This window comes from Rhinoderma darwinii, chromosome 11, assembly GCF_050947455.1.
Source record: "Rhinoderma darwinii isolate aRhiDar2 chromosome 11, aRhiDar2.hap1, whole genome shotgun sequence".
NCBI classification, from domain to species: domain Eukaryota; kingdom Metazoa; phylum Chordata; class Amphibia; order Anura; family Rhinodermatidae; genus Rhinoderma; species Rhinoderma darwinii.
Window position 1 is genome coordinate 12,836,918 of NC_134697.1, and position 26,435 is coordinate 12,863,352.

Here is a 26,435-nt window from a genome sequence, read left to right on the forward strand (position 1 = left end):
ATAATGTGAGCAATACCCATATGACAACAGCACAAAAAACTTGACGTATTACAACAGCCGAAGTAGGAAACGTGCCAAGCCAAAGAATTCTTACTTCCTACTCCGAAAGAGGAAATCTTCACTTCTACTTTATGAAGGGCACGTTAGCTACAGTTCTAGAAACCATCGAGAGTTCCTGAGAAAGAGGCAGTGAGTAACAGATTGCTGAATCAGACCATGCGCAATTATACACAACATTGTGGCAAAGGTCAGGTCCTCATTACTGTTCAGTAATGTCAGTATCGACAACTTCATAATGTTCGTTTAGTTTTTATTTATCTCCAATGTGTACACAGGAGGAGCTGCACCTGTTGTAGGTATGACCGTTGCCGTTAACAGTCTGCTAGATTCTCCGGTAATTGATTAGATAAGAGGAAAGAATAGATGTGGCAAAATCAGAACTTAGAAATTAGATTGTACCGTTTTTTCCAGAAACAGCGCCACTCTTGTCCATTGGCTGTTTCTGGTATTGCAGCTCAGCCTCATTCTCTTACAAGGAAATCTGTCATGATTTAATCAGAGGGCGGTCTAGTATAGGCAGTGTCTTGTTGTTGTTTTTTTTGCAATTGCCCTTTCATAAAACTTTTAACATATGGAGACCTGTCAGAAGTTTTGAATGGTGGAGGTCCGGGTGCTCAGACCCAACCAATCCCTAGAATTAAGGGGCAGAAGTGCTGATTCAAACGCTGTGCCCATTCGGGCGTGATCGTCTCTCCACGAAGAGGTGGGGTTAGATGGTCTATGAACTCGTATTCATCTAACCCCGTCGAGCCAATGAGAGTCGACATTGCTCAGGTGAGCGCTTCTGCTCCTCCTTTTAAGCGATCAGTGGAGGTCTCAGCACCTGGACGACAACTGAACTTTTGACATGTCACTATGATATGTCAAAAGTTTTTTTGAAAGGGCCGTTCCTCTTAAAGGCAAGTAATGTCTTATACAATGGGTAGGGGCTAGGGCAGGATTAAGGTTGGTGGAGGCCCCATAGCAAATACATTGGTGGGGTCTCCTATCCCACGTGACCCTGTATTGCAATCATATATAGAAGTGGTACTTTCCACTAAAGTCCACGGGAGTTATGGAGACAGCTGAGCCAGCGACTCCCTAAGGCTTCAATAGAGAGAGCCACACACATGGCTGGCCTTGTGCCACCACCTAATGGATAAAATCCCTGAACAACCATTAGGAGACCCCAGTTTTCTTGAAAGGTGAAAATCCCAGAGATGAGCAGTGTATATAGTACCCATATAGCCAGTGACTAATGAGAATAGGAGGCATGGTAGCCCACAAACTAAAATTAGCCGGCAGTCCACAAGGTGTATGGCGACAGAGAGAACCGAAAGGGCCAAAGTTCTCCTGATTAGTCTGTGATTTTAATAACTGGTTCTGAAGACTTAACCTTGTCAGAGAGGGTGGGTGGTGGAGGCCTCCTAGGTAGTCAAGGTGGTGGTGGTGGAGGCCTCCTAGGTAGTCAAGGGGGTGGTGGTGGAGGCCTCCTAGGTAGTCAAGGGGGTGGTGGTGGAGGCCTCCTAGGTAGTCAAGGTGGTGGTGGTGGAGGCCTCCTAGGTAGTCAAGGGGGTGGTGGTGGAGGCCTCCTAGGTAGTCAAGGGGGTGGTGGTGGAGGCCCGAGGGCACATGCCCCTTGTGTCAGAGTGTAAAGTGCCAGACTCCGGGAGATGTCACCAATGGGCAGCTCCTCTCCATCTTGCTCCTTGATGCCTTTTGTAATTGATACATTTTTCCCTATGCACATAGATCAGTATCAGCAGCAAATTCAGAACATTACACTGTCTTGTGTTTTACCCTAATGCAAAGGGTTAATACACAAAGTAGTCAAAGTTCAGGGATAAAGCACACAGAGATGTCTTAGCATACAGATAATATGCTTGGTGATGTCACAGTAAAGGAATAACTAACTCTACAAACTTACAGCACATAAATCATGCACACGGTGATGTCACAGTAGTGAAATAATGTGCATGGTAATGTCACAACACATACTGCATACAGTGATGTCACATAGTACACACAGTGATGTTACAGTATCTGGACAGTACACAAAGTGGTGTCACAGTCCATGCGCACAGTGATGTCACAGTACAATGATAGTCTACTCAGTGAAGTTACAGCACAGAATTTCTGCAAATGTGTACAGTATAGGGATAATGCACACAGTAATGTCACAGTACATGGGCAGTGCACACATAGGGTTGACAGTATAGGGATAATGGAGACAATGATGTCACCGTACATGGATAATGCACACAGCGATGTTACAGAACAGGGATAATCCACACATGGATGCCACAGCATAGAAATACGTCACAAAGTACTTTCAAAGTACAATCATAATTTACCCAATAAAAGTTACAACACTGGAATAATGCAAACATTGATGTCACAACATAAGAATAATGCACACAATGATGTTACAGTACAGGGATAATGCACACAATGATATCATAGCACAGGAATAATGCATACAAGTCACGATGCACACAGTGACATCACAGCAAATGGGTCCCCTTAGTTCTCGGACGCCATAGCAGCTGCTATACCTGCTATCTTGGTAGTTGTGACCTTGCGAGGAGGGCACCATATGCTGGAAATCCTATATTCTTCTTAAACGCTAATTATAAGGTCATTACAAAACATTTCCTCACTAAAGGGGGTTTTCCAGTTTTATGTTCATAAATGTTAAGTCTTGTATTGTCTGTCCATTCCTCACCATTTTACCATTACACGAGTGTAACCTTTCTTGTCTACTCATTTAGATACAATCAGCGCTGAATAGACATTTAATTCTTAAAGGAATTTCCCTAGGAGAAGAAGTGATGGCATATTGCTAGGATGGCAGCAATTATTGCAAATTGTAAAAAATGGATACAGATCATTTATGTTAGACTCACTCACAGAGGTAATGGTGCAGCAAAAAAAAAACATCAAAAATGCGTATACCGTAAATACATAATTTTGCAATTTTTGTGGCACATTAGTGGACTGGCAACCTCCTGCACCTGTAGCGCTCTGTGTGAAAATACACTATGGCTGGGTTCACACGAGCATCTCGGTCCGAAAGGACGGAACGTATTTAGGACGCAAGTCCCAGACCGAACACACTGCAGGGAGCCGGGCTCCTAGCATCATAGTTATGTACGACGCTAGGAGTCCCTGCCTCGCTGTGGAACTACTGTCCCGTACTGAAAACATGATTACAGTACGGGACAGATGTCCCACAGCGAGGCAGGGACTCCTAGCGTCGTACATAACTATGATGCTAGGAGCCCGGCTCCCTGCACTGTGTTCGGTCTGGGACTTGCGGCCGAAATACGTTCCGTCCTTTACGGACTGAACATGCTCGTGTGAATCCAGCCTAAAACTTATCGATTATCACTAGATAAGAAGTACTGTGTAATTGAAAATAAATAAAGGAAGGGGGCGCTGTGCTGTGTCACTAAAGAGAAATAATGGAAGGGAGCGCTGTGCTGTGTAATTAAAAAGAAATAAAGGAAGGGGGCGCTGTGCTGTGTCACCAAAGAGAAATAATGGAAGGGAGTGCTGTACTGTGTAACCAAATAGAAATAATGGAAGGGGGCGCTGTGCTGTGTTACCAAATAGAAATAATGGAAGGGGGCGCTGTACTGTGTCACCAAACATAAATAATGGAAGGGGGCGCTGTACTGTGTCACCAAAGGAAAGTAATGGAAGGGAGTTGTAATGTCCGTGGCTGCGGGCTGTTAGGGGGAGGTTGGAGCTGACAGAGGGGGGATACTGTAATGTCCGTGGCTGCGAGCTGTCAGCTCCAAGCTCCCCCTGACAGCCGCAGCCACGAGTCGGCAAGCGCTGGCCCCAGCCTCCTCCTCAGGAGATGCCAGCGCTCGATTCCACTCACCTCAGCCGGATCCCGTAGGGTGCGCGCGCACGTTCGTGCCCGCTCTCAAAGGGGCAGCGCGCGCATCGGACCTCATGGATGAACTTTGACCCGTGAGTACCCTGGACTATAAGAGGGGTCCAGCCCCCTAGTTCTATGCCTGAGCGTTATTGTGTTCCCTAGTTTGTCTATGTGATGGCCTCCTGGTGTGTTTCCTGTTCCAGTCCCTGTACCTATACCTGTTTCCAGTTCCTGTTCCTAGCAATACATACATTCCTGGTCTAGCACTGAGCTGTGCCAAAGTCGTGCCGTGCTGCATCCACGTCTGACCTGCTTCACCTCGCCTGACGTCCGCCTGCTACCTAGTCCCAGCCGAGCCTGCCCTGCTGCTATCTGAGCTGCCACAGGTACCTATAGAACTATAGACATTCACCTGCTCCCTGTTGGCCAGCTGCCTTACCGCCAAGGCGGTGCGGCCCAGTGTGTCCACAGACACTTCGTGACAATACGCTCAGGCCATGGACCCCGCTGGTGGATTCAGGACTATGACGACGTCACAGGAGATGCGAGTGGATATGCTGGACCTCCGTTCTCGACAGGACCAACTCCTCCAGGCGTTGAACATTCTTGCACGTCGGCAGGAGGCACAAGCTGCTGTTCCTCCTACTACACCTCCTGGCAATGTGGATCCTCAGTCTACACCCCTTGGCAGTATTGACCCACATGTTTCTTTGCCACTTCCTGACCGCTATGATGGAGAAGCAAGTACCTGTCGTGGTTGTCTTAATCAATGCCAGATCCACTTCAGCCTGTATGCTAGGACATTTTTGTCTGATGGTGCCCTTCAGCCTGTGTAATTCACCTGCGGTCTTCCAGGAGTTTGTGAATGACATTTTCCGTGACCTCCTCTATGTTTGTGTTGTAGTCTACCTTGACGACATCTTGATTTTCTCCCCAGATCCTATGACGCACCAGAGACATGTCCGTCAGTTTCTCCTACGGTTAAGGGAGAATCGTCTGTATGCAATGTTGGAGAAGTGCTTATTTGACAATGATGCTCTACGCTTCCTGGGCTACATCGTCTCGAATCGTGGTCTCGAGATGGATCCTGAAAAGGTAAAGTCTGTCCTGGAGTGGCCACGTCCTCAAGGCTTGAGGGCCATACAGCGCTTTCTGGGATTTTCTAACTTTTACAGGCAGTTTATTCCGAACTTCTCCTCACTGACTTCTCCCATCTCTAACCATACTAAGAAGGGTATGAACGCCAAGGTGTCGACTCCCGAAGCACAGTCCGCATTCAATAGCCTGAAGAGTCCCTTCACGTCAGCATCTATCCTCCATCATCCGGATGTCTCTCTGCAGTTCTCGATGGAGGTGGACGCATCCTCTATCAGTGCTGGTGCACTCCTGTTCAAGAGAGGTCCCAAGGGCAAGTCAAGGGTATGTGGATACTTTTCCAAGCTCTTCTCTTCCGCAGAATGCAACTACTCGATTGGGGATCGGAAGTTACTGGCCATCAAATTGGCTCTGGAGGAGTGGAGACATCTACTAGAGGGCGCAGCTCATCCGATCTTGATTTTTACGGCCCACAAGAACCCTGACCTACCTCCAGACGGCCCAACGGCTGAACCCTCGTCAGGCCAGGTGGTCACTGTTCTTTACTAGGTTTTAGTTCGAGCTCCATTATCGCCCGGCTGACAAGAATGTGAGGGCCGATGCCTTGTCCAGGTCTTTCGAGACAGAAGACACCATTGAGAGTCCACAGAAGCTTATCGATCTGTCTAGCATTGTCTCGGTCAGTCCCCTGCAAATTGGGGACATTCCTCCAGGGAGGACTTTTGTGCGCCTGGCTGATCATGGAAGAATCCTCCGCTGGGGACACTCTAGACTGGCAGGTAATGCGGGGTTACGTAAGACCCGGGATTTTATTGCTTGTCATTTCTGGTGGCCCACACTGCCCAAGGATATTGTGGATTTAGTTTCTTCCTGTGCTGTATGTGCAGCCAACAAGGCCACCCACTCCAGACCTGCTGGTCTGCTCCATCCATTGCCTGTGCCCAATGCTCCCTGGCAGCATATAGCGATGAACTTTATCACGGACCTGCCTCTCTCTGCTGGATGCAGTGCTGTCTGGGTGGTGGTGGACCAATTTTCGAATATGGCCCACTTCGTTCCTCTGACCGGTCTTCCTTCTGCTCCTCAGTTGGCCAAGTTATTTATCCAACACATCTTCCGCCTGCACGGCTTGCCGCAGCATATTGTATCTAATCGGGGGGTTCAGTTTACCTCGAGGTTCTGGAGAGCCCTCTGCGGACTTCTTGGCGTGAAGTTGGACTTTTCCTCTGCCTACCATCCTCAGTCTAATGGTCAGGTCGAGAGGATCAATCAGATTTTGGAGAACTACCTACGCCACTTCATCTCCAAGTAGCATGATGACTGGGTGCAGCTGCTCCCATGGGCAGAGTTCTCCTACAATAATCACATCAGCGAGTCTACTAGGAATACACCGTTCTGCATTGTCTACGGCCAGCACCCACAAATTCCTCTCCCGATGCCTGATACTTCCGAGGTACCTGCAGCTGATTCCACGTTTAGAGACTTTTAGCAGATCTGGCAGCAGACTCGATTCTCCATCCTAATGGCAGTGGACCGCATGAAACGAAAGGCTGGCACAAGGAGAAGAAAGCCTCCTCGGTTTCCTGGGACTAAGGTCTGGCTGTCGGCCCCTCGGACATCTTTGAGGTCAAGGAGATCTTGGACACCAAGAGAGTGAGAGGAAAGACTTTTTATTTGGTGGATTGGAGGGGGTTTGGTCCTTAAGAGAGGTCCTGGGAGCCAGAGGAGAACCTCAATGCCCCTACTCTTTTGAAGAAGTTTCTCTGTTGCTCTGGTTCCAAGAAGAGTCGGCTTAAGAGGGGGTATACTGTAATGTCCGTGGCTGCGGGCTGTCAGCTCCAAGCTCCCCCTGACAGCCGCAGCCACAAGTCGGCAAGCGCTGGCCCTAGCCTCCTCCTCAGGAGACGCCAGCGCTCTCGTCCACTCACCTCAGCCGGATCCCGTAGAGTGCGCGCGCACGCTCGTGCCCGCTCTTAAAGGGGCAGCGCGCGCACCGGACCTCATGGGTGAACTTTGACCCGTGAGTACCCTGGACTATAAGAGGGTTCCAGCCCCCTAGTTCTGTGATGGCTTCCTAGTGTGTTTCCTGTTCCAGTCCCTGTACCTGTTTCCAGTTCCTGTTCCTAGCAATCCATACATTCCTGGTCTAGCACTGAGCTGTGCCAAAGTCGTGCCGTGCTGCATTCATGTCTGACTTACTTCACCTCACCTGACGACCGCCTGCTACCTAGTCCCAGCCGAGCCTGCCCTGCTGCTATCTGAGCTGCCACAGGTACCTATAGAACTATAGACATTCACCTGCTCCCTGTTGGCCAGCTGCCTTACCGCCAAGGCGGTGCGGCCCAGTGGGTCCACAGACCCTTTGTGACAGGAGTTCTGTACTGGGTTACCAAAGAGAAATAATGGAAGGGGGTGCTGCGCTGTGTTACCAAAGAGAAATAATGGAAGGCGGCGCTGCGCTGCGCTGTGTTACCAAAGAGAAATAATGGAAGGGGGCGCTGTGCTGTGTTACCAAATAGAAATAATGGAAGGGAGTGCTGTGCTGTGTTACCAAAGGAAAATAATGGAAGGGAGTGCTGCGCTGTTACCAAAGAGAAATAATGGAAGGGAGCGCTGCGCTGTGTTACCAAAGAGAAATAATGGAAGGGGGCGCTGCGCTGTCAAAGAGAAATAATGGAAGGGGGCGCTGTGCTGTCAAAGAGAAATAATGGAAGGAGGCGCTGTGCTGTCAAAGAGAAATGATCGAAGGGGGCGCTGTGCTGTCAAAGAGAAATGATGGAAGGGGGCGCTGTGCTGTGTTACCAAAGGGAAGTAATAATAAAGTAAATAACCCATTAAGTGTCAGAAGGAAGAGAAGAGTTTCTAACATGTCTAAATTATCATACCCTGTGCCCCATTTTGAAAAAATTTGGCACAATCTGAACCATTATTGCCATTTTGTTTTTTTTACCTGCACTTTTATAATAATATTTGCAATTTGAATGTTTGCTTTCAGCTTCACCTGCTTTTTTTTTATCTCCACCTTATTTAAAGCTTAGTATTTTAAGTATTTACTGTATTTTCCACAGGCCACTATCTGAAGGAAAGGTGTACATTATTATCAGACACACAGTGCCTGCCGTGTGACAACGGGACCTTCGCGGCAAAATGGAACTACGCCACTACCTGCAGAAGATGCTATCCATGCAGTAAGAAATGCCACAGGACACAAGAGCATTACATGGTCCACAGCCAAACTGCACCATATATCTTTGTAGGGGGTCAGATCATTGTATAAATCCCTATGCTGTGAGCTCCCCCTAGTGGGGGGGGGGGGGGGGGCAGATAGCCAGAATTTTACCATTTAACTCTATGGCCATGTTAAACAAAGGCTGGGATTTGGAGCCCTGTAATAAAATAACAGAGCACTGAGCCCCTATAGAGATGTATGGTGATAAAAATCCTGCTAACCTGCAAAACAGAGTAAAAAGAAAATGTAGTAAAATTGTCAAATATTAACTCTATAGTTCCCTCACTGGTTGATTATGAGCCATAGATATCTTACATCTTCCAATATTTATTTGCACCAAAAATAACTAAAGATTGTCCAAAACTGAAGCAAATTTTTGAAGTTAATATGTTGCAAGTAAACAAATTGTTACAACCATCAAACACAGGATTTTTAGGGAATGGGGGGTTTCCAAGTGCATTGGTGCCCACAGTAAAGACTGCAAAATGCCCTCCCCCTATTATACCGACTGTACCCAAATCAACCAACTATTGGTTACCAATATTCCTAATGGATTGGGACGGTGCAGGGGTTAATAAAGGTGATTTAAGGCAGGAGCATGATGTACACATTGACCGCTAGGGGGAGCTGACTGCATAAGAATTTTAAAGAGCTCGCATTGAACTCTATACCAAATCTGCATGCTGTGAGCTCCCCCTTGTGGTGGCAGAAATAATTTTATTACTTAACACAGTTTCTCATAATTGGCTGAGTGGGGTTTCCAGGCAGTAGGAAACCCCCCTCCAAGTGTGCCTCTGACCATTGCAATGAGATCTAACATGTCATACAGGCCGTTATGTTGATATATGACACTTAGAGTGTTCCCTTTAATTCCTCTGTGCTGCTTTCTATGTATGTTTTCCAGTCTGTAGTTTGAAGGTCTGGGTAATCCTTGTGAATACAGAAGATTTTGTATGTTTAATTAAACAGTCCTCCTCCCTGAGCCAATGTTTGAGTTATCCCTGTGTCACTTCTTCCATCCTTCTCTCTTGCAGGCCAGAATTTAGTAGAGAAAGAACCATGTTCTGCCACCCAGGCCACAGTCTGTGGATGTCCCGACGGTTATGTCTGTACCCAGCACGATGCACTGGACCTATGTCAGATCTGTGAACCTCATATCCCCACTGTTCCTGAACCAACTGAGAGTCCACCAGGTGAAATCTTTTAACTCTTACAAAATCTAAACAAGGTGAAACTAAAAAAAGGCAAAAATGTATTAAACAAAAATCTCAGAATAAACAAGCCACTAAATGAATGGGATTAAAAAATAAAAAAAAATAAAAGTAATACTCCTTTAAAGTTAATTTGGCTCAGCACGCCACTAGAGGGTGCTACAATGGCCCAAGGCAGTTATACGGAGTGGCAAACTGGGCAATTGTTTAGTGCCCTACCAATTTTAATAATTTTGATAATAAACAATTATTTTAAACGTTTATACAGGCAGAATAATTACACCTTAGTAATTTAAACGTATACCTCTACACAGTAATCTCTTGAATTGTTTAGGGACCCTGTTTCCTAGGGGGCTCCCGGAGGACGGGAACCCCATGATCAAACTACCTGTATGGTGGTATTATTTGGGGATTGCATTGGAGTATTATGTGGGCACTATATGGCGGTACTATGTGGGCTCTTTATGGGACTATTCTATGGATGCTGCATATTATTTGAGCATTATATGGTGGTACTATGTGGGTTGGTACTATGTGGGTTGTAAAAGTGTAGATTTCTAAGGTTTATCTGTTTTCCCTTAGTCCTAACAGCAGCACAATAATAGCAAGAAGTATTTCCATAGGGAGGGACCTCTTGACTGGTGGAACTCAAAATTCACCACTCGGAGATCCAAAAATTCAGCCTAGAATGGTTGATAAATATTAATTGCGAGTTCCAAGCTGCACAGCGAATCTGATCCAGCGGGATCTGAAGAGATAGAAACTGTTCTAGCAAAATGGGCATTAAGAAAATGTGAAAAAATCTCAGCATCTCCTCTATCCTATCAGATTGGAGACCTGACTGAGCCGCTTTAAAGTGGACCTGTCACTAAGTCCTACAATGTGAGTTATTAGAATCCTCGAATAGCCGCTGTGTCTAAGAGTCCAGCGGTGCTTGACCTGTACTTGTGCGTCCCCCCGTTGCTGAGCTATGAACCCCTCTTTATTTAGCTACAAATATGAAAATGTCCCGCTGACTAGCCAAGTGGGTTTGGCCACCAGCGATTCTTAATGGGCGGAGCTACCACTGAGCCTCTGACGCTGGCCTATCAGTCTTCAGCCGGCGTCATTGCGTGAGACCATGCTGGCTGAAGACAGACACTTAGACAGATTACTTGGCAACTTGCGAGCAGGTTCATTGTATAAATGAGAGCACCTGTTTGACAGTCGCTGTGATGGCGCTCATTAATAGCAGGTAAACCTGCCAATTATATCTTCCATGGCACGGCGGCTTTCATACAGGGCGCCCTGCTTCACTATTGTTCTCCCCCCTGATCGGTTTGTGACAGTGATACACACGGAGCCTCTGACGCTGACCTATATTTATCCAGTCTTTAGGAAAAAGCCTCACGCTGATAGGTGACGCTGATGTGTCTAAATGCTCTCCAAGTGATGCCACCATAGTTCAGAAGTAGTTTTTTTTAATTATCTCACCCATGCTGTTCTGCTGCTATACTCTGCACCATCTGCTGTCAAGCATGTGAAACACCATTCCTCCAGACTCCAGAGCAGAGCAGGGAGCAGTGAAGATAAGAGGCATTTGATTTGTGTTGTCCTGTACTACAGGGAGGGGGGAGAGGGGAACCACGTATTCAGTATACACAAGCAGGAGGTAAACACCAGCGGCATAGTCATATGACTGCATGTGAGGAGATTGGATTACAGAGACACTTCAGCTACAGACAGCGCATTAAGTGTCTAATCTTACTACAGTTACAGCATCTGCACACAACTTTTAAAGACCAAAAAAAAACCATTAACTTTATTTTCTCTGCAGACATGATATCCATCTGGATCATCGTTGGTGCAGCGCTTTTCATCGTGACAATTATTGTGCTCGTTATATGTTCTAAAACGCCGCTGTTGAAGAACTTTGGTGCGTACATTCTTATGTATTTCTATCTGTTGTGGGGTGAAAGGGCTTTACCGCCATGGGTGGGCTCTTATATGTATGTTAAAGGGGTTGTCTTTCCAGGACAACCCATTTTTCAAATAAAGCTAGCCTGGCGATCAACTGATCGCTGCAGATCCGGCTTCTGAACCCCTGGCAAACAGTTGTGAATGGCTATATGTAGTATTACATGCCGGACGTTCATTTGAGTGGTCAAGACTTTAATAAGTTGGGGAGCCGGGTGCTCCAGACTTTTGGGTAGCGCTCCTCTGATCCGGCTAATGGGGCATTCAAGATGGCGACCCACTTCTATGATGCCCAAATTCTTTAATAAGGCAAATGGAAGGGGATTGTCTTATCCTGAAATAGGTACAGATTGGTTCTATAATGATAGAGATGTATAAGAGAACAGTCTGGACATCTCATCCTACTTCATAGAATAGATGCATCTGAACATAGGAAAACCTTGACTGGAAGAGACATTTCCAGGGTTTTTTGTGTCTTTTTTATTGAAAGTCTGTGTGCACGCGTTCTGCCACCCAAGTTCAAAAAAGTGCAGCATGCCATATAAAAAAATGCACAAAGTAGGATAGCCCCTGACCTATCCCACAACCCTCCAAGCCAGAGGGCCCTGCAAGGGTCAGGAACAAGCCGTCTCCCCTTGCCAATGCTTTCGTAAACCCATCAGTATACTAGACTAACGCCCAAGCGTTCCCTGGATCTTGTAAGTTTAGGTTTGGCTCCTCTAGAAAAGGAAGCGGGATTGCAGACGGATGAAGAACATCATGGCCACCCATAAGAGGACTACACCCTGAAGAATCTCTCTAACAAAAGAGCATGGACGAGATTCATGGTTATCCCAAAAATCCAGAATTTGGATGAATGTATATTAGGAAGTGTTCACATCAGCGTTCGGTTTCCATTTTCCTTGCCGTTGATCGGTTCCTCCGAAGGGAAGGTCTGACGGAACCCATCAACGGAAACTGAACACTGATGTGAACAGACTCTTAGACGTTAGCACACTGTCCGGACATATAATGCGTGTATGTGGTAGACCTCATTGCGTGTAGTGTTAGACCTCATTGCGTGTAGTGTTAGACCTCATTGCGTGTAGTGTTAGACCTCATTGCGTGTAGTGTTAGACCTCATTGCGTGTAGTGTTAGACCTCATTGCGTGTAGTGTTAGACCTCATTGCGTGTAGTGTTAGACCTCATTGCGTGTAGTGTTAGACCTCATTGCGTGTAGTGTTAAGACCTCATTGCGTGTAGTGTTAGACCTCATTGCGTGTAGTGTTAGACCTCATTGCGTGTAGTGTTAGACCTCATTGCGTGTAGTGTTAGACCTCATTGCGTGTAGTGTTAGACCTCATTGCGTGTAGTGTTAGACCTCATTGCGTGTAGTGTTAGACCTCATTGCGTGTAGTGTTAGACCTCATTGCGTGTAGTGTTAAGACCTCATTGCGTGTAGTGTTAGACCTCATTGCGTGTAGTGTTAGACCTCATTGCGTGTAGTGTTCCATACTTAACAGTTGAATCCGAAATTCCATTCCAGCTGGAAATGCCCCTAAAACGGCCAGAAACGCTTTTATTAATCTAAATTTGCATAATCTCTGCCCCTCTTACCATTCGGTTTGTAGGACAATCCCGCAAGAATGGGATTTTTGGCAGGTATAGTGTCTCCTGAGCTGTCTGTGTAGCCGGTGTATTATAGTGTAATGTTCCATCTTTGGTATTTCGTTGTTTCACGGACTTCCACTTTTTTTTCTTTTTTCCAGGCCGCATGATAAAAAACAAGGTGAGACGGCGTCCTCCATGATCTTGATACTTGTGATGTGTTATGATTGGTGATTATTTTGATAGAGATCTAATTTTTCGTCCGTATCCTGATAACTACAGAAGGGTCGTAGTACAGAGGTGACCTTTTCTAAATACCATCCGTGGTCTGCATGGTTTCTTTCTAAAGATGTAGCAGAGCTGAGTTTTTCATGAGGTTATTCTCATGGTGATCTCACATGTGCTATATATGGGACTACAGGTATTATGTAGCCATGATAGGGTACCTATAGCCTTCTATGTGGCCCCACTGCCCCTCTGTATGCCTCCGATTTCATGCAGAGGCACACGGAGCTATGCCATATACCATCAGGCAACGTATTACGGAGGCATCCTCCAACATACAGCGCCTTACGGAGTACATATGGGGTACATACGGCAGAGCCATGTGCATGAAGTTTGTACGGTGGCGCACGCAATTCTGTGCACAGTCGTTTGGAGCTTCTGTACAATGCTGTATTATATAATATGGGCATGTGTATGCTCCCTAATGTGCAATTATTATTTTTTTAGGGCACACTGACGTTTTATATGGTATTTTTTTTCCCCTGTTGATCCCAAAGTAGGAAAATTGTGGCTTACAAAATGTGCAAATGAAACATGATGGAATATTTCCTTAAATAGGACCTGTAACCTGCCCAAAAAACTGCCGTTGGCATCTCATTTAGACAGCAGGCGCCTCACAGATTCTGTTTTTTTTTATTCTTTTCTTCTAGCCCCCACCATTCCTGAGATATCGGGGCCGTTAGTTCTGGTGTCTAATATGCAAATAAGACCTTTGACTGTCAAGTGGGTGGTTACTTCTTATCAAGTGTCAGGTGTTACCCGCCCACTTGGCAGTCAAAGGCCTTATTTGCATATTGGGCACCAAAACTAATGCCACTGATATCTCAGCAATGGTGGGGGCTAGATGAAAAAAAATAAAAAGTGGCAGAATCTGTGAGGCACCTGCAAACTTACTGAGATGTCAGCGGCAGTTTTTTGGGCAGGTGACAGGTTCCCTTTAAGGGGTTCTTTGGGTCCTTAGGATAACGTCATTAGCATTTTAGACCCAGAGAACCAATTAAAATCTGGCCACAGACCGTCAGGCTCACAACAGATGGATTGCTCGACTGTATATTTGGACAATAGCATTTACAACTATACACAGACAAAAATACAAGTTGTAATCTGATTGGCTGTTAATCGGCCAATCATACCAGAAACGGCAGGTTATGGGGGACTACTGGGGGATCACACCGATAAAACAGATTGTCAGTTATTGGTATTGGATGATAATTGGGCAAAGTTTACATTTATCTCATGTCTATTGTCGGCTTATAAGGATGTGTAGGAGAATTCCTGAGAGTGATTGCTGTGACGGGGGCAGAGTCGTAGCTCCACTCTCCTTCACCTGGGGAAAAGGTTCAGTTTGCTGTCCCATTCCCACTTCTAAAAATCTGGCCAAAGCAAACCAAAGGGGTTTGGCGCAAAACATCCAGGACAGGGGGTTCCTGTAGCCATGGCTGGGAAGATGCTATAAAAGTTGAGGAGATGGTTCATTCTCGACTGGCCTTCTCCATCCCCCCACAATCTGAAATCGAACAAGATTTTGGACTTCATACTATTTTCATTCCTGGAAGGAAAATATCTGCAATCCTGAATTTTACCCCGAATTTTAATTTTGCTTAGTTCAATATGCTGATCCAATTTGTTCTTAATTTATAGAGCTCTTCAGAACCAACTCCCCAGGCTGAGACTGCAAGTAAGTCAATAAGTCGTCCACCGGAGTTGTATGTGTGTATCTGCATCTCCAGTTATCCAATATCAATTCCCATACTGTTTTAAAATTATTTATAGGGATCTCTTCTCCGTTTTTCTGAAGCAGAGGTAGAAATTCTGTGTTTCACACTGCCATATAAAATAATAAAACTCACTGCATAGGGATTCATATGGCTCCAATTTAAAGTGGTTATCCGGGTTATTAAAATTGATGGTCTATCCTTAGGTTAGGCCATCAATATTAGATCGGTGGAGTTCCGACTCTCGGCACACCTGCCGATCAGCTGATTGAAAGGGCTGATCGTAGGAGCGCCAGGGCCCCTTCAAACAGCTGATTGGCCAGGTTGCCAACAGTCAGACCCCCACCGATCTAATATTGATGGCCCACCTAAGGATATGCGATCAATTTTAATAACCCAGGTAACCGCTTTAATAATAAATCCATTTGCATTGATCGCCCCCTAGTGGTAACAGAGGTATATAATTTATGACAGGTTTCTTTCTGCCTTACTTAAAGGAACAGTGTCATCACAATTTTTTTTTTAATATGTTAAAGATGTTAGTGCTTTATTAAAAACGTTTATATTTATTTGTGTGTTTGTGATTTACTTTTTCTTATTTTTACACTTTTTCTTCCCTATGGGGGCTGCCATTTTTTTTTCCATTTCTGTATGTGTCGATTAACGACACATACAGACATGGAATACGGCAGCCACAGTCCCATAGGGACTGCGAACGGGGCCCGTTCCATTCACTAACATGTACGCCGTCTGTGTGGGAACTGCGCATGCGCCGCTCCCACACAGTCCAATTTGAAATGCGCGCCGTCCGGCGCCATTTTCCTGTGGACCGGAAGTCGCGGCCGGACAGTAAGATTACTACTTCCGGTCGCGGCTTCCGCACTTGTGCACTTGGACCAGCGGCAGCAGACGGAGCGGACGGGCCGGAGGGAGCCGCGGCGGCAGTAGCAGGTAAGAGATTTCTATGTATGTTCGTGTTTGTGTACGTTTACTACTGTATGTAAACCTTCTACACTGTGTGTTAGCTCAAAAAATAGCGACACACAGTGTAGGAGGTTAGACCGTTCAAACCCCTCGTTTATCCCGGCACTAGCCAGGATAAAGGAGGGGGGGGGATGCTGAGAGCTCACTAGAGCGAGGGCTTTTTACCCAATTTTGCAATGCTGCAATTTTGGGAATAGCTCCATCTAGTGACCAGCAATGGGAAATATTATAAATTAGAATTAATTTATAATATTTCCTGACTCGTGAAAAAAATAAAAAAAATTTGAACAATGTTTAATCACCTACACACTAAATGTTTAATAAAAAAAAAAAAATAATGTTTTTCTGGCAACACATTCCCTTTAAAGGGGTTGTACGGGAATAAATTTTATTTCAATTTTAACTTAGTCATATTTAATAACATTTCTAACATAGTGTCTACTTACCTGTGCCAGCGTTCTCCTGTTCTGATCTGCCGTCACGTGACCGCACCCAGGGTAAATGTTTTATTTCCTGTGAGGTACCGTGTCAGCACTTCCGGCTGAGAAATGAGTATAATATGTGCGACTGCCAATCCAATGCAGGACATTTTGAGGTCTATTAGATGTTTAGCTTAATATTCTATAGACTTTTATGTATTAATTTACTGCAATTTTTTTTCTTCTGCAGTGGCTGCGGACATTAAGCCGGTTGGCGCAGTCCACGGAGGTCCAGCATCTCCTCTTTTGAACGATGGACAGATCAAGGCGCCGTTGCAGGAGCAAGGAAAAGATCTGAATTACCCTATTCAAGAAACCGATGCAACTCAAATTGGGGAATTCACTTTGTGATGAGTGGGGCGACGTCTGATCTGTGGTCTGCCAACCTGACCGTACTCCATATACCCTCTGGGATATGTTATATACACAGCAGGATTGCATGGTGCCATTAGTTGGAATGTAATATATGTGCCCCCCTTCCAACTCAGTCTACACTCCCAGTCAACATGCTATGGCCATAACTTGGGTAGAGCTAGGTCATGGGCAGTTGACGTCTAGATTTTATCATTGGAAATTTGCCTGGTTTTGGTGGAAAATCCACTCATTGTAAAATTTCTGGGGAACAGTATTATACTGGGGTATGTTGGCTTCTTCGGGGCAAACTACATTGAGGAGCAGACCTTCAGATGCCTTAGAACATATATTGTAACCACACTGTGTTCATTGCACACACGGGTCTGATTTTTGTGAAACCAAAAAAGTGATAAACCTCCGCAACAAGAGTAAATTGTCCACTGAGGAAACACCAGCACTCTACTGTGACTGGACATTGCTATCGGGATCCACTGGTGGACCAGTCAAAGTTGTAAGATTTCCTTCATAGATCCAGAGGTTGAAGAAAGTTTGCCAGAGAGTTAGGAAACCTGTGTATTTCCAGCTGTGGGGGCACTACAACTCCCAACATAGCTTTAAATGTTGAAGGTGCTGAAGATCTGCTGGTTGCCAGCCATTCACTATAGAAAACTTTCCTAATGAGCATGTGCAATACCACAATTCCCATAGCAATCAATGGCAGTTGTTTTCAGGGATCGTCTTCTGCTGCGCCTATGGATCTTACACTTCTATTCTGGCCTGTAGCACGATGATAGTTTCGAAGACCTGACATGGGGTTTTAGGCACTTTACCAGGTCCCTTCGTCTTCAGCATCATTGGAAGGTCTCAGCTCACTGATCTCCACCGATGGGATCTTCTACCGTCTTCTCAAAGACATGTCGTGGTCATTACAGGAACCTTAATACATCTGTCATGGATACACAACCCAATTATTAAGGTAGTATGTGACCCCCCCCCCCCCCCCATGACTGAAGAGCTCTAGGTTTGGAGACTTGCCCGCTGGAGGTTAGTTGACTTCACACCTCCACATGGGAAATTCTCAGCAGATATTTGTTACAGTCTACAATATTAGGATAACCATTAAGGACTAGTGGAAAATGTGAAGCATGTACAGATTTCCATTGGTCATAAACAGAACCCTCCTAGACCAGGGGCACTCAACTATTTTTTAGTAAAGGTCCATTTACCTCTGGTCTGACATCAGGTGGATGACCGAGCTGAACACCAACGATAAGGGTATATTCATACGCATCTCATTTGCCATTCCGACCCGTGGATCTGCGGCAGAAATCTGCGGCTTATTGCCACAGTTCCCCCTGTAGATAGTGCCACATATAGTGCCCTTTGAAAATAGTTGCCACACAGTGCCCCCTGTAGACAATGCCACACAATTCACCCTTTAGATAGTGCCACACCCCCCCTTATAGATAGTGCCACACTCCCTCTGTAGATAGGGCCACACAGCCCCCGAGAATAGTGCCCCTTGTACTCACCTAGCCCCGTTCCCGCGACAAACGGAGCTCCACAGCAGGCCTCCTCAGCCACGTTAGGCCTGCAGCCCTTTGAGACACAGAGACGGGACCCTTGCGTAAGTCGGCTTGATGCAGTGACGTCATCGCGATGGCCTGCGCAGTGATCCTGCCCCAACATCTTATAGGCTGCAGATACATCTGAATGTGGCAGTTGCCCGGCGAGGCCACTGGTCTGGACAACTTGTGTCTGCGGTCCGCAAGTTGAGGACCTCTGTCCTAGACCCCAATATGAAATCTGTAACAGGGTCCCTCAGGTAACGCGTTAATTGGATTATTAAATTCCTCATATGGACAGAGGGAAGGGCCTGGGTGCACCTGCGACCTCTGCACCCACTATAGCTACAGCCCTGGTCATAAATCATCATAACTTTATTAGCTGCTTTCTGCTTTATCAGGATCAAAAAGTTAATCCAAAATAGCCATTCTTCTGTAACTGGCCGCATGAATTAACTTTTATAAAGTTCTCAGTGATGATCCATTTCTTCTATCTCCTACTCATCCATAAATCGGTCTTTTGAGGAATGTAGAAAGGATTAATTAAAATTTTCTGGTGCTCTTGACAGCTTAAAGGGGTTTTCACGGAAGCCTATCTTTAGGATCGGCCATCAATGTTGGATGGGTGGGGTCCGACCTCGTACAGACAAGCCGCTGTTCCTATGCAAACAAAGGGGATCAGACCCCCAGCGATCAAACAATAGCCTAGACGAAGGACGGGGCCTTCAATGTTATGGTTTGTGAGAACTCCTTTAAAGAGGCGACATCAATATTGATTGCTTCAGATCAATCCTATTCAAGTTATTGGGACCTAGCTGCAGTTCAGGGCAGAGCCACAACCCTATGTACGGCGCTGTGTCTATGTAAGTAATGAAGGGGACATGGTGCTCTCTTGAGCATCGCAGGCTTTTTATTCCGGTGATCAGCAAGGGGTGCTAGGTGTCGGATCCCCACCGGTCAAATATTGTTGGCCAATTCCTAAGTTCCGGAAAAAAAAACCTTTAACCCTTGACATTTAGCTCAGATGCTAATGCTAGATGTAAAATGTCTAGACTGTGAACAAAAAATGTCTGCTTTAAATGCACTTTTGTATAAATAAAATAAATCAGAATCCCTTCTCGATCACTATGGTCAATACTATTGCTTAGGTTTTCATAAATGTTTGTTATTATGACTTCAATGTTTGGCTTGATAATCAATGCACATTATGCTCAGCCACCAGGTGGTGCACTTCGACCGCAGCGTAACTTAATAAAAAAAATTATTGTTGCCAAGTGCGACCTCTAGTGGATGAACACAAAAAATACAGCTTCGCTATTTTAGCTCTGTGTTATACAATATTTTTGCTTAGAGGCTATGTGAACCTTTGAACACCTATTTTTTTTTTTTTTAATTAAACAATGTATTATGGCGTTTTAAGCAACTTTATAATTGTTTTTTTATTACTTTTTTTTTACTTTTTGAGATACAACTTCTGTATAGCCTGGTTACATAGCAGCTGTGTCTTGCGCTCAAATCCATCAGGTCAGCGGGCCTGACGGCTTTGGGTCTTATCCACCTGTTATGGATCACATCTAAAGGTACTTTTACAAGGCAAGAGCGCCGATCAACGAGAAAGCTCATTGATCGGCGCTCGTTTGCTCTTTTCACAAGGAGCCACTATGGGGACCAGCACTCGTTACTCTGATCGCTCGTAAAAATAAATAAATAGGTGTTCAAAGGTTTACATAGCCTTTAAATGCTATGTACCCCTTAGAAATACTATATATATATAATGTCTATCAGTGTGTTTGGTGTAACTGTCTAAATACTTTTTATTAAAAATTATTTTTGCTTTTTGAGATACAGCTGCTTTGTATCCTGTATACAGAGCAGCTGTATCTCGTGCTGAGACCTGAATCCGTCAGGTTAGCAGGACTGACTGGTTCAGTGTCAGTGGCTCCTTCGTGTCTCTGACAATTCATAACTTACATGTGATTGATAACAGGTGGATCCTGCGTGACCCGCCGACACTGAACCCGTCAGTCCCGCTATCCTCACGGATTCAGGTCTCATCACTAGATACAGAATACAAAGCAGCTGTATCTCAAAAAGCAAAAATAATTTTTTATAAAATCGAATTAGAGAGTTGCACAAAACACACTGATACACATTTATCTACGGTATATAAAAAAATTTAAACATTTCAAAGGTGTACATAGCCTTTATATTGTTCTCTGTCGTGTAGCTGGTACATCTTTACAGATGGAGGTCCCAGACACTATAAAAATCGCGGGAGATTTATCAAAACGAGTGCAAAGGGAAAGTGGAGCAGTTGCCCAGAGCAATGAAATAAATGAATTGTTTGTAAAATGAAAGCAGCAACTTCACCACTTTTCCCTTCCATCAGTTTTGATAAATTTCCTCTATTGTGTTTATTACAAAAAATTTAATATTTTATGCTGCAGGAAGTATTTATGTTTTTCACATTTTAGCTAAAGCAGATTTCAGTTGTGTGCTGTTATCAAAGGGGGAATGCCCCTATGACAACACTTCTTGCCACATGCTGAGGCTGCAAAATCATATGCACGCAACCCTTACTGTTGGGTATTGGGAAGTGGTAGGCACTCTGTCTGCCTCCATAGAACACCATATTCACTTCTAGAATACCTCTGTAATATGGAATGCGATTGAACATGCCTTGAATCCGTGAGAAAAAAATCCCCATATCCCTCTGTATGATATATACATAGGTACAGCATAAGCCCATAAGTTTCTATGGTTGTCATATGATGGATCCAATAAAGCCATGTGCAGAAGGCTCTGTTCCCTTTGCGTTTGAGCTCTATGATCGTTGTATGCGCCGGGAAAGCTCCTGATCTATCCATAAAACTCCATTCACCGGTTGATCCCCAAAGGGTGTCCCCGTGGCACGCATCGTTTTTCAACATTCCACAAAAAATTTATACATTTTTTTCACAATAGAGGCTATTGGCGACGTAGACTACTCTGTGCCTAGGTCGCAGCCTTCTGTCCGAAATTGCCCCAACGTATACCTCCAACGAAAGGCTCAAACGCAAGAAATGGGAACCAAGCCAAGCCCTCAGGCTCAGAAGCTCTGTTCAGAGTAGTCTTGTATCGTCAACCTCAGGAATTAGATTTATTTATTTTTTGTATTTCAAAAAATGCAGAAAAAAGTTTAATATATTTTTAACAACTACCCTGGAAATGATTTTGTAGAGCTTGGCCCAGTTTACACAACCCCTGCCCCATATTTTGATGCTAAAATTATTTCATTTCTGCCTGTAAATAGAATTCTCAAAGTTTATTTTATTTAAAATAAAAAATAAAAATGTCTTATTTGTCTCGTATATTTCTGTACTAAAAGCTGAACTGGATTTTGAAGTTTAAATATTTCTTCTATCCCTAATAGAAGAATATGGGGGAAAAAATATTTCTGAATTTTTAGAAACATAAAAAGATTTTTTATGTATGATTTTTTTTTACTGTAAGGCTGGGTTCACACACCCTATTTACGGACGTAATTCGGGCGTTTTAGCCCTGAATTACGTCCGAAAATGCGGCTCAAAAGCGTAGCCAAACATCTGCCCGTTCATTTGAATGGGTCTTACGATGTTCTGTGCCGACGGTCATTTTTTTTACGCGCCGCTGTCAAAAGGCGGCGCGTAAAAAAGACGCCCGCGTCAGAGAAGTGCCTGTCACTTCTTCAGACGTAAATGGAGCCGTTTTCCATGGACTCAATTACGTCCGTTATGGACGCAGCGAAAGACGCCTGCACATGCCATTACGGCTGAAATTACGGTGCTGTTTTCTCCTGAAAACAGCACCGTAATTTCAGCCGTAACGGACGCTGCCGTGTGAACATACCCTCATAGACAAAAGATGAAAAAAATAACACAATTCTGAGATAAAAAGTCAGATTTTTTTTCACATGGTGATCTAAGTTCGGGTCAGTAGAACCACGGGAGGTCGAGTATTGGGCCTGAACGAAGTTCATGAACTTAGATGTGATCGATATTAGCTGGATCACCGCGTTCACTGAAGCCGTTAGTCCTGCTTGTAATGTCTATGGCCGCGGACCGTCGTCCTGACTTACCCTCTGACGGCTGTGGCCATGGATGAGCGAGTTCCCGGCGGCATCTCCCTCCTGGGAGATGCTGGCACTCACTTCCTGGTTCGGACACTATCTCCCGCAGGGTGCGCGCGCTTACCCGTGCTCGGCCTTTAAGGGCCAGTATGCAGAATAGCTGCAATTAGCCCAGAATGCTTCTGGACTATAAAAGGGGCTCATGCCTGAGCGTTGTTGTGTTACCCTAGTTTGCCCATGCAAATGGTCTCCTAGTGTTTTCCAGTTCCCAGTGTTTCCCGTTCCTGCCGCCTGTACCCTGTATCCCGTGCTTCCGTGCCTTCTAGATTTGGAGTCGTGTTGTGTCCTCCGCTGCATCTACTGTGTCGCACCCCGCCGGGTGTCTGTCTACTGCCGGAGCCTCATCTTAGCCTGAAACTCTTTGTTTTATTAGAAAAATAGAAAAACATAACAACATAACTAATACATAACATAAATCACAACAATATACACAAAATACATTACTGCATTTTTTTCCCATCCCTGGTCTTGGCCATTTTCCTCATCCATTTGCACTCATCCACATTCAACCTTTATCATATTCCCCCCCTCCTCCCACCAGAATCCACTCACCCCCACTCACTCCCTTCCGTACTCATTCGAAACAATCAGCCGGAAATGTGTCAAACTCCCGGCATACATACCTATATACATGGTGAAACACCATACACCGCACACATTATATACAGTGAAGGAAATAAGTGCTTGATCCCTTGCTGATTTTGTAAGTTTGCCCACTGTCAAAGACATGAACAGTCTAGAATTTTTAGGCTAGGTTAATTTTACCAGTGAGAGATAGATTATATAAAAAAAAAAAAAGAAAATCACATTGTCAGAATGATCTCTATTTATTTGCATTGTGCACAGAGAAATAAGTATTTGATCCCCTACCAACCATTAAGAGTTCAGCCTCCTCCAGACCAGTTACACGCTCCAAATCAACTTGGTGCCGGCATTATAGACAGCTCTTACATGGTCACCTGTATAAAAGACTCCTGTCCACAGACTCAATGAATCAGTCTGACTCTAACCTCTACAACATGGGCAAGACCAAAGAGCTTTCTAAGGATGTCAGGGAGAAGATCATAGACCTGCACAAGGCTGGAATGGGCTACAAAACCATAAGTAAGACACTGGGTGAGAAGGAGACAACTGTTGGGGCAATAGTAAGAAAATGGAAGACATACAAAATGACTGTCAATCGACATCGATCTGGGGCTCCATGCAAAATCTCACCTCGTGGGGTATCCTTGATCCTGAGGAAGGTGAGAGCTCAGCCGAAAACTACACGGGGGGAACTTGTTAATGATCTCAAGGCAGCTGGGACCACAGTCACCAAGAAAACCATTGGTAACACATTACGCCGTAATGGATTAAAATCCTGCAGTGCCCGCAAGGTCCCCCTGCTCAAGAAGGCACATGTACAGGCCCATCTGAAGTTTGCAAATGAACATCTGGATGATTCTGAGACTGATTGGGAGTAGGTGCTCTGGTCAGATGAGACTAAAATTGAGCTCTTTGGCATTAACTCAACGTGTTTGGAGGAAGAGAAATGCTGCCTATCACCCAAAGAACACCGTCCCCACTGTCAAGCATGGAGGTGGAAACATTATGTTTTGGGGGTGTTTCTCTGCTAAGGGCACAGGACTACTTCACCACATCAATGGGAGAATGGATGGAGCCATGCACCGTCAAATCCTGAGTGACAACCTCCTTCCCTCCACCAGGACATTAAAAATGGCTCGTGGCTGGGTCTTCCAGCACGACAATGACCCGAAACATACAGCCCAGGCAACAAAGGAGTGGCTCAAAAAGAAGCACATTAAGGTCATGGAGTGGCCTAGCCAGTCTCCAGACCTTAATCCCATCGAAAACTTATGGAGGGAGCTGAAGATCCGAGCTGCCAAGCGACAGCCTCGAAATCGTAATGATTTACAGATGATCTGCAAAGAGGAGTGGACCAAAATGCCATCTAACATGTGTGCAAACCTCATCATCAACTACAAAAAACGTCTGACTGCTGTGCTTGCCAACAAGGGTTTTGCCACCAAGTATTAAATCTTGTTTGCCAAAGGGATCAAATACTTATTTCTCTGTGCACAATGCAAATAAATATATATAATTTTGACAATGTGATTTTCTTTTTTTTTTTTATATAATCTATCTCTCACTGGTAAAATTAACCTAGCCTAAAAATTCTAGACTGTTCATGTCTTTGACAGTGGGCAAACTTACAAAATCAGCAAGGGATCAGATATATATCAGGGTACAATAAGAGGGTATAATAATGGGGTAAAGAAATAATAATCTGCAGATATGTGGCCAGTGTCGCCCAATCTTACCCGCTTTTGGGACACTCTGCACATTTTGTGTCACCATATTCTGAGAGCCAGAACTTTTTTTTCACCACTGGAGCTATGTGAGGGCTTATTTGTTGTGGGACAATCTGTAGTTTTAATTTGTACCATTTTGGGGTACATATGATTTTATTTATTTTTTCACTTTCCATTAAATTTTTTGGCAAGCAAGGTGCAAAAACCAGCGATTCTGACTGGTGTGTTTTTTTTTTAAATTCTTTTTACTTAAGTTTTAGAAAACGTGTTTTTTTTGTCCCACTAGGAGACTTGAAGACTTGCTGTAACGGCAGGGGGTAGGGAGACGGACAAGTGAGCCCTAATCTACCCGCCACTCTGTCCCTGCCTACTTGCAACGACCTGCCCTAGGCGACGGGGTACAACTGGGCGGCGGTCCCTGCGCTCAGTAAGTGCACGACAAACACGACAAACATACAAGGAACACAAGCAAGGAAAAGGGGCCGTTGCCCACGGCAACACCGTGAGCAACCAGAGTGGTGAACGAGCCGAGTCAAGCCAGGAGTGTGCGAGGTACAAAACGAAAAGCAGAAGAGTAGTCGGTAAGCCAGGGTCGGTATGGAGCAGGATCAAAAATAGCAGGAGCTGTAGCTGGGCCAGGAACCACAAGGAAAGAAACAAAAGCAATAACAAGCACCGAGGGACAGGAAGTGCAGGCTTAAATAGACCGAGGGCGGGAGCTAGCTGAGTCTGGCCAGGTTACGATAGGCTCTCCCACTCCTAAGCCTGCCAGCCTGAATGGTGGAAGCAGGAGTCAGTCTCAGGGATGTATTCTCAGGTGCTGACTGATTAGTTCTGGGAGTTAACCCCGCAGTGCCTGGCAGATCCTTTACAGTACCCCCCCTTTTATGAGGGGCCACCGGACCCTTTCTAAGTGGACCTGGCTTACTGGGGAAACGCAGGTGGAACCTCCTGACCAATACCCCAGCGTGAACATCCCGGGCGGGTACCCAAGTCCTCTCCTCGGGCCCGTATCCTCTCCAATGGACCAGGTACTGGAGGGAGCCTTGGACCATCTTGCTGTCCACAATCCTGGCCACCTCGAATTCCACCCCCTCCGGGGTGAGGATGGGAACAGGAGGTCTCCTCGAGGGAGCCAAGGACGGGGAGCAGCGTTTGAGGAGGGAGGCATGAAACACGTCGTGTATCCGAAAAGACGGGGGTAACTCCAGCCGGAAGGAGACAGGATTGAGGACCTCAATGACCTTATACGGCCCAATAAACCGGGGAGCAAACTTCTTGGACGGAACCTTGAGACGCAAGTTCCTAGACGACAACCACACCAGATCCCCGACCATAAACAGGGGGTTAGCAGAACGTTTTTTATCAGCCTGAGTTTTTTGTACGCTCTGGGACACCTCTAGGTTTTTCTGAACCTGGGCCCAGACTGTGCACAGTTCCCGATGAACGACCTCTACCTCAGGATTGTTGGAACTACCAGGTGAAACGGAGGAGAACCGTGGATTAAACCCAAAATTACAAAAAAAAGGAGAGACCCCAGACGAGTTACTGACCCGGTTATTAAGGGAAAATTCGGCGAGGGGAATG

General features: G+C 45.3%; 1 protein-coding gene across 5 annotated transcripts in view; it reads left to right on the forward strand.

Moving 5' to 3' along the window:
* The window catches only part of LTBR (lymphotoxin beta receptor), a 244,841-nt gene extending 223,102 nt beyond the window's left edge, over positions 1–21,739 (forward strand). For 4 of the 5 annotated variants that reach the window (XM_075842989.1, XM_075842988.1, XM_075842986.1 and 1 more), the window contains 6 exons: positions 8,092–8,211; positions 9,287–9,445; positions 11,280–11,378; positions 13,169–13,188; positions 14,934–14,970; positions 16,661–21,739. In XM_075842989.1, coding sequence (XP_075699104.1) covers positions 8,092–8,211; positions 9,287–9,445; positions 11,280–11,378; positions 13,169–13,188; positions 14,934–14,970; positions 16,661–16,821 — 596 coding nt within the window. In that variant the 3' untranslated portion in view covers positions 16,822–21,739. Of the gene's footprint in view, positions 1–2,810; positions 2,954–8,091; positions 8,212–9,286; positions 9,446–11,279; positions 11,379–13,168; positions 13,189–14,933; positions 14,971–16,660 lie in introns of all 5 variants that reach the window. The other variant, XM_075842990.1, reaches the window with a different exon arrangement.
* Positions 21,740–26,435: the final 4,696 nt, after the last annotated feature.